This window comes from Marmota marmota, unplaced genomic scaffold (assembly GCF_001458135.2).
Source record: "Marmota marmota marmota unplaced genomic scaffold, marMar, whole genome shotgun sequence".
Lineage (NCBI taxonomy): Eukaryota > Metazoa > Chordata > Mammalia > Rodentia > Sciuridae > Marmota > Marmota marmota.
In genome coordinates this window covers 11,751,187-11,759,963 of record NW_026000205.1, presented here as the reverse complement: position 1 = coordinate 11,759,963, position 8,777 = coordinate 11,751,187, and the positions used below count along the sequence as shown (strand labels likewise).

At 56.4% G+C, this 8,777-nt stretch overlaps 1 protein-coding gene and 1 long non-coding RNA gene across 2 annotated transcripts; one reads left to right on the top strand and one right to left on the bottom strand.

Moving 5' to 3' along the window:
* On the bottom strand, positions 1 to 2,794 carry LOC107151811. Its single transcript, XM_015497226.2, has 2 exons — positions 2,207 to 2,794; positions 1 to 1,144 (listed from the first exon to the last, which is right to left on the bottom strand). The coding sequence occupies exons 1-2, from the start codon at positions 2,792 to 2,794 to the stop codon at positions 1,091 to 1,093; spliced, it is 642 nt and encodes a 213-aa protein (XP_015352712.1). The 3' UTR covers positions 1 to 1,090.
* Positions 2,795 to 3,308: 514 nt separating this feature from the next.
* LOC125612632 lies at positions 3,309 to 6,118 on the top strand. The gene is made up of 2 exons (XR_007343120.1): positions 3,309 to 5,044; positions 5,778 to 6,118. It is a non-coding gene; the product is annotated as an uncharacterized LOC125612632 (long non-coding RNA).
* Positions 6,119 to 8,777: the final 2,659 nt, after the last annotated feature.

The window sequence follows — 8,777 nt, the reverse complement described above, 5'->3', positions numbered from 1 at the left end:
AGTTCTTTTTATTTCTGAGACAGGGTCTTGCTAAAGTTGCTTAGGGCCTCCTTAAGTTGCTGTGGCTGGCCTCAAACTTGAGATCCTCCTTCTTCAGCCTCCCTAGTTGCTGGGATTACAGGCATGTGCCCCCACACCCAGCCCAGCAAAACCTTTCTTAATGAGGTCCCCCATCCAGAGGTTCCTGCTCAGCCTACATCCTGCCTGATCAACTGTGGGTGCTGACACAGGTCTGTTCCTTCCTCAACTCCCAGGATGCCACTCTCTGCTTTCCTCCCATCTCCGCAGCGGCACACCCTTTGGGCCTTACTCTTTCAAAGCAGGGGTGCCTGGGCTTGCCCGCCCCTCCCCCTCCCTCATGCCCTGGGGCATCTCACATGGGTTTTCTGCTGCACTTGGCCCATTAGCTTCCTGCACCCCTCAGGAGTGTCACCCACACGGGGCCCTGGTCTTCCCCGTCTTCCTAACGCGTGCCTTGTTATCCCAACTCCTACAATGAACGCACAGAGGGTCCAGTGACAGGTGGGCAGACAGAAAGTAGAACAGGCAAGGGGATGGACAGGATGGAAGGCCACCAGGCAGAGGGACAGGATGACAGGAGGCTCTTCCTGCTGACCCCAGCACGGTCTCCTGTCCCTGCAGGTGGATGGGAATTTTTGTCCTCTGCCCATCTCCATCACCAGGGCTGGACTTGATGTCCACTCAGGGGACACAGCCACTTGCCTGGCCGTGGACACAAGCCTCGAACGGTGGATCTGGCATCTGGAACTCACGGTGCCGGAAGCTGAGCTCACTGTTACCAGGGGCCTGTGTGGCCTGCGGCTCTGACCCTCTGAGGACACGGATGGAACCTGGCTGTTCCGCCAGCTGGAGGCCGCAGGGTCCTGAGGCTCAGCCCGGCTGCACTGCCCTCCCTGAGAGGCCAGGCGTGCAGGCCCCAAAGCCCACGGGCAGCTCTCAGACAGACCGGCCCCTCTGCAGTCTACACTGGACCCTCGCTGTGGGCCTGTTGGTGGACAGCGGTGCCGAGGAGCTGTGGGTGGCCAACGGGAGCCTGTGTGTCCTCTGACATGCACTTTGCCTGGGCTTGTCAAGCTGCTGACATTCCTGTGGGTACCTGGTGTGTCCTGGCTTCTGCGGCCAGCTGGAGGAATGGACATAGCAAAAAGACTAGTGAGACCTGGGCCCAAGACTACTACATCCAGTTGTTCAGGCTGTGAACTGCACAAAAATATCTAGCCATACCTTGGGGTCTGACAGCCCTGGGGAAGGTGGGTTTTGGAAGAAAACAGCTCCTGGGGACTGATAGGTCATTATCCTGCCCTGGGGGCCTGGAGTCATGGTTCTGACCCTGGGGGTGGGGACAGTGGTCTGGATGCTGATTATCTCTTTCCCCCCACCCCGCCTCCCCACCCCCGGCTCCTTGCTCCAAATCCATTCTGCCCTAAAACAGCCACCGGGAGACAGTGCTGACCTCTGCAGGGCCAGCTGTCCACGTGAGGAGGCACCTCTGGCCTGCCACTACCCTGAATGAGGGCTACTGCTCAGTGGTGGAGTGTGTGTCCACCTGGTCCTCTGGGGCTGCCCCTGGCTGCGTCCTGCCTCTGGGGTGCCACAGCTGTGTGAGTGCAAAGAAGCCGGGCAGCCACCACTGCTGTCCCCAGGCTTGTGCAGAGGGGACAGCATGCCCCCTGCGCACTGGACCTGGCATTGTGGAGTCCTGAGAGGTAGCAGCTGGGTGTCAGGTGACCCCCGTGACCACCCTGGTGATGGGGCAGCCCTCACAGCCCAGGGAGCCTGCTGCACCTGCGCCACGCCTGTCACGCTGGCCAGGGACATGGGCTTTACGGTGTGGGGGACAAGGAGTGCTGAGCCCCATGACCAGCGGGGCACAGCGACAGAGGAGCATGTCATGAGTGACGGTGATGATGGACGCCCTTGGGGGGGTTCAGGTGAGCCTGTGGGGGCACTGAGACCCACTCCCAGAAGGACAGGCTCGGTCTAAGGGGGACAGGGTCCCACCCCGAAGGTTCTGAGGGAGTCGCAGAGTCCATTGAGGTCACGGTCCCATCTGTGCCCATCTGGCCCTTATACCTGGCTGGTGGCCTCGGGCACATCCACTTCCATGGTTCTGGGGCACTGCTGCAGACGGTCACGGGCCTCCTGGTCTCCCAAGACAGGCGCCACCACATGTCCATCAAGGTACCTGAGACTTGCACGGGTGCCCTCTGTGGCCTGCGTGGGATCCCAATGGCTCCTCGCTGTCCCACACAGTGGCCTTCATGCTCAGCAGGAAGGACCGGCCCTCTCCAGCCAGCTGCTCACTCATGGGCCCTGCCCCTCTGTGTCCACATGACAGAAAGGGCTGGTATTGGTCACTGGCCTTCAGTGGGCTGCTGGTGGCCCGGAATGAACCACGACAAGTCTGTGACGAGCCCGTGGAAGCATGGAGAGCCGTGTCTGCCACCTCTGTGCCACAGGAGGTTGGCGGCAGACCTTGTGTGAAGTGCTGGGAGCTCTGCCCAGCAGTGCCAGGCCCGGCCTCCCCTGCAGCCCTGGAGCGCCCGGCAGACTGCAGCCAGGGGCACCTGCTCCAGGTCCCATCATGCCCTTGGCCTTCCCCGCCCTGCCAGCCAGCGCCCTTCGGCTTGCTGGCTATAGGAAGCCACGTGGGCACATAAGCGGGTGGCTTGCATAATTCATGGCGGCGGAGTGGGCAGCAGGCCTGGCTCCACCAGGCACTCTCGGCTTTACCCTCTCCCGGTCTCTTGGTGACACCATGTTGGCGCCACATCCAGGAGGGCTCTCTCTCCCTGAGTACATCTGGCGGCCACTCAGGTTTCTGCCCAAGAGGAAGGACAGTCTGTGGGTCCCGGAAGCTGCAGTGTAAGTTCACCGCATCTGGACGGATTGGATGGGCTCCTTTGCAACCGGTCAGGAGGCCAGGGGAAGGAGGCCAGGGAACGATTACTCCAATCAGCTTCTGATGGCCCCCAGCCTCTGCCCCTGGGGAGATCACCTGGCAGAGGCTGGGATGAGATTAGCAGAGGCCATGGGTACTGGCTGGTGCCCAAAGGACAAATGTCCACTCCCCACCCCCATCCTTACCCCGCTGCCAAGTGATCTTTGTTAAGATCATGAGGCAGTTTTCCAAACGTTTTGGGGTGGAAACCCACAGTACCAAACACAGTCAGGGGTGAATTTTCTATTTCTTCTGTAACAAATTGCCACAAACTTGGCAGCTTAGAGCAACCCAAATGTACCATCTTGCAATCTGTAGGTCAGAAATCCAATCGGTTCTCATCAATTGTCACACGGCTGTGTCCCTCTCTGGAGGTTCTGGGGAGATCACTGCCTCGCTCCGCAGCTCAGCGGAATTCATCTCCTGGCCGTTACAGAACCCGGGCCCCCGTTTGTTTGTGGACTGTAAACTGGGGGCTGTTCTGGGCAGGAGGCCCCCGCCTGCTTTTTCAAAGCTGCTGTGGGTGTCCAGTGTCTTCTTCCTTTTTGTGATACTCTTCTGCCTCCCCTTCCACTTTTAAGAGCCCCTGGGACTGTAACTGGGCCCATCTGGACAATCCAGAATAATCTCTCCCCTTTCAAAGTCTATAACCTCAATCATGTTTACAAAGTTCTTTTTGCCCGTGTAGGACAACATATTCGCAGGACCTAGCAATCAGGCCAGGGACATCTCTGAGAGGTCATTATTCCACAGACCACACCGATATATAAAGTGTTCCCAGATAGGAAGGAGGGCTCGAACACTTTCCATTGCATTCTTTCTTACTCTGTTTCTCGGTTAAAGCCAGGGATGCCCCACTTATGTTCAGCATCAAGAACAGGAACATAGACTGCCTTGGTGAGCCTCTTAGCCTCAGCACTTTCTAACTGTGTAGTCTTGGGCGAGTCTCTTAACCTCTCTGTGCTCAGTTTTCCTTTTAACAACATAACAGGAGTGAGGTTAGTAGTACCTACCCAGTTAGGGGCTTGTGAGGATCTGATTAACAGCTCCTAGCAATACAGTGAAAGCTATGTAAGTATATGTCGTCATTACTAAGTTGATTTTTAAACGTCCCATTAAAGAAAAGACCCTGCGTTAACGTCACTCAGCCACCAGATGAGGACCACAGTGCTGCCCTGAGTCGCTGTCGTGGAAAGGCCTGAGGACAGCCCAGCTGCTCCCAGGTCCAGGAAGCAGAAGGCCACACAGCCAGCATGAGGCAGGGAGGGGTCGCTTAGGGTCTGACCTCCCACTGGGGGATGCTGTGGACGTGGCAGTGACAGAGAAAGGCCCAGCCTGTCTTCCCGGGGCCCACACGCTGTCCCCAGACAGGGACGGCCCAGGATGTGGGGGCTGTGGTGGGGAAGTCAGGGAGTCAGGTAGGAAAACTTGGGGGTACGTTGGAGCCCAGAAAAGGAGTTGGCCCTGCCTGGGGAGTCAGGAGGCATCCAGAGGAGGGACATCTGAGACGAGGCCCGAGGGACAAGTCAAAGTCAGATGGTAAGTGAGAGGCAACTGTTCCGGGAAGAAGGGACGCGTCCTCAGAAGCCGGGAGCCGAGTGCAGTCAAGTCAGGGGGTGGGGGGCGGCTGGGGAGAGGCGAGGCCTGGACCTGGCCGGGGCTGGCCTGGGGCCTTGAACGGCAGGCCAGGAGTGAGGACCGTCTTGAGGCTTGTGGCCCCTGACCCCCAGGACTCCAGGCCACTGCCTCCAGTCCCCCATGCCTCCCGGAACAGGAAGTGAGCTCAGGGGGCCACAAACAAAGCCTCCTGTCAGGAGGGAGTGGCCACCGCAGGCTCCCAAGGCCAGGGGAAGGGACTGGCGGCGGGCGGGCTGGGGGACAAGCCCTGGGCTGGGTCCACGCTTCCTGGTAACAGGATGATCATGAACTGATCACCGGCTCAGTGCCAGCCTTTGGTGTGGACACTAGGGACACAGCAGTGACCAACACAGACAAAATCCCTGCCCCGACGGAGCCGGTGACCCAGGGGAGAAGACAGAAGGCTCCCAGGGAAACACAGAGACTAGTCAACATGTCTGCAGGGTGAGGCAGGGTCAGGAGGGAGGGCCCTGGCCAGGTCACAGGTGGCAGGGGGCACTTCCCTGCCCGGGACTCCCGGAGCCCAGACTGAAATGAACTTGGAGATGAAAAACTCCCGGGTCCCTCCCCAGGTCATTTCTCCTCCCTGATGTCCCTTGTTCATCCCCGCCACACAACACACACAGACTCACACTCCCTCCGCAGCCATCTCTCCCCCACCAGGTCTTTTCCCTGATCTGCGAAAACCCCAGAGCTGGTGGTGGGTTTGTCCTGGTCTCCACGGGGTCAGTGGCACCTGGCACATGGCCTTCAAATTGATGAGACTGCACTAGACTCCTGTCCAAAGCCATCTGTGGGTGCCCATCTGTGGGTGCTGCTGGAGTGAAACTTGACCTTCGTGCCTCCTCCTAGAGACCCCCATGGGACGCCCACCCTCTGGCTCCCTCCCTCCAGCCAGCCACACCAGCCTCTCCACGGCTCCTGGAACATTCTAGAACTCCACCCCCCACCTCTGCATTTGCTCTTCCAGCTGCCTGGAGTGCCCTTGTCCAGAGATCAACCACAGGGCTGGCTCCACGCCTCATTCAGGACCTGCCACTTCTGTGAGGTGGCCTCCCTGTTCATGGTTCCCAAAGAAGCCCCCTGAGCTCAGTCCTTCTTGATTACAGGACGCAGTTTCTCCATCTGAAACGATCTTTTCTTTATTATTCATTCCTTACACACTACCCCCCTCTAGGTCAAGGCCAGCTTGCTTTTATTCTGAAGGGCCAGGCGATGAATATTTCAGCTGCTCTGGGCCTCGCTGGGCTGTAACTACTCAACTCATCGAGACATCCCTGGGCTCAGGCAGAGCATCTGCAAGCTGTGTCTGTACCTGGGCTCCATTTTCATTCAGTTTCACCATGGCCAGTCCACCTCGGGAGGACAAAGATGGCTGTCAGCTTAGCAAATGCCTCTGGAGAAAGAGCATCTTTTCCTGAAGCAGCCATCGACCACGCAAGAGCAAACACCCTGGATTAAGTCAAAATGTCATCTATAGGCACCAACACTTAAATTTTACATGATTTTTACACTTCACAAAATATCATCCTTGTTTTCCTTTGGTCCCCGACCATTCAAACATTAGAAAAACTATTCTTAGGTTGTGGACTGTGAATCACAGGTGGTGGGCCAGAGGGGGCCCCAGGGGAGTAGCTGGTCAGCCTTTTGCTCCAAAACAGCTGCCCCATGAGGTCACAGATTTCTAACTGTCTGGGTCACTACGGCATCCCCAGTCTCTCGAGTGCCCCTGGCATGGAGGGGATCCCCAATCAACTGAACAAACCAACGCTACAGAGAAGGGCTTCGGTACATGTATTAATTCTTTCAACAAATATTCATCGAGGGTGCCATGGAGCTGGGCCCTGGGGAGACAGAAGGGACCAGAACTGGGTCCTGGGGGAGCGAGTTAATGTCCCTTTGGTGCATCTAATTCTGTCCCTCCAGAACTACCCTGTGTTCCTCACAGTCACTGTGAGCTTGGTGGCTCCTCCTGTCCCAGCCCCTGTGCGGAGCCTGCTGCCCGACAGCTGCCCCATGCTGTGCCAGCAGGGCATCAGTGTGACTTGGCTTTGTGCTAGTGGCACTGACTGCTTGTCCCCCATCCAGTGAGCCTGCTCCATGGAGGGCACTTACCACCTGGCTGGGGAGGCCTGAGCAGGCAGCATGTGAGAAATTCTACAGGGTGAGGCTCTGCCCACACTGTGAACTGCTGTCCTCCTCCATGGGCCTGGGTGGAGCTGAGGGACCCTCAAGGGCACGTTTGGGTGCTGCCCACTGTCCCCTGGCACCTGCCAGGCAAATGGGCCCTTGCACATTATCACCTTTGATGGGAGGATCTTGAAGCTCCCAGGCAGCTGCGTGCCTGTCCTGACCAAGTCTGTGGCTCTCTGGCTCAACGCCCTTCTTCAGAGTAGAACTGGGCAAGGACAGGCCCAACCTCCCTGTCACACTCATCTCAGAAGCACGACCCAGGTCCACCTGCAGAAGGACATGGCTCAGCTAAGTGATGGTTCTGGGGGCGGGGGACATTGGGTTCTTAGGAATCCAAGCCCCTCACCAAACCCACGGCCCCAAAGGAAAAACTTCTGTTCTCTCCAGTATTTCCCCATTACCCTCCATCCTCAATTACACACACTTTTCTGTCTGTATCCATCAGATGCATCTAATTTAAAATGATAGAAATAGTCTTTGGATCAGCTTAAGGAAAAAACAAGGAATTTATTGGTTGACATAATTGAAAAACAATCAGGACATCCCGGGGTTCAGGCAGGGTTGGGTCCAAGGGCTCAACCAGTGCATCTGGAAGCTGTGTCTGTTTCTAGGCTCTATTTTCATTCAGTTTCAGCCATGGCCAGTCCACCTTGTGAGGACAAAGATGGCGGCCAGCTTAGCAAATGCCTCTGGAGAAAGAGCATCTTTTCCTGTAAAGTCCCAGGGCTGGCCCTCATTGGCTCAGCTTAGGTCATGTGACCATCTCACATGACTAAGTCTCTGTGGACTGACTGGCTGGGCCTGGGTTATGTACTGGGAGTTAGGCTGGGGTTGACTTCCTTCCTGTGAACCATAGATATTGCAGGGACAATTTCTAAAGGAAATCCAGAGCAAGACAAAAAGAATGCTGAGCAGAAAGAACAAGAAGTGATTACTATTGTAGTTCTATCTTCGTCTCTTCATTTAAACATATTTTACATGCATTTGAGCACTTGAGTCTCCTGAACCACAGTCTTTGACTCGGTCTGTTCCTTAGGTGAGTGGTGAGACAGTAGCCCACCTGTAAGCTCTAGCAGGGACAGCCTTGTCATGTCCTGGAATGGCCTCTTCTTCATGCTGTGGTTGGACTTCCGCCAGTGGCTCACCACAAACCTCGTACAGCCTCACCTGCCCCAGCCCCAGAAGGGTCACACCTGTGGGCTCTTCCGTGGCAACCTAGCAACGATGCTGAATCCCTTGTCACCTTGGGGAAGCAGAGCAAGGCTTGTGGGGACGACTGTGGAGCTGCCTTCCAGTCTGCAATGACCAGGAGCAGATTGTGTCTGTGAGGAGGCAGTGTGGGCTCCTGCAGGAACCCCAGGGGCCCCTTGGTCCCTGCCACAGGAGATCAACCTGGATCCATGTAGATCCAGCTGTGTCGGTGATGTGTGTCTTGCTATGACCGCATCCTCTGCTTGGCCCTGCAGACATAGGCTGCAGTCTGCCAGGGTACAAATGTCACCCTTGGGCACTGGAGAAATTCTTCCTTCTGTGGTAAGTCATGGTTGAGCCGGACACATTCTGCATATTCCATATGGTCATGCCAGTGGATCACAGACTGAAATACTTCTAGACCCCTGAGTTGCCCAAGTGCTACCAGCCACTTCCTGCATTCCAAAGCCTGGCAAGACAGGGGCTCCCAGATCTTCTGGGTAAGCTTGAGATCTTCTAAGGGGTGGAGCCTATATTCTACTGATTGCTACATTTTTTTTTTTGGTGGGGGCACCAGGGATTGAACCCAGGGGTCCTTTTACCACTGAGCCACATCCCCAGCCATTTTTAATATTTTATTTAGAGACAGGGTCTCACTGAATTGCTCAGGGCCTCACTAAGTTGCTGAAGCTGGCTTTGAACTTGTGATCCTCCTGGCTCAGCCTCCTGGTCCACTGGGATTATAGGTGTGTGCCACCAGGCCTGGCTGCTACATGTTTTTAATACCACCCTG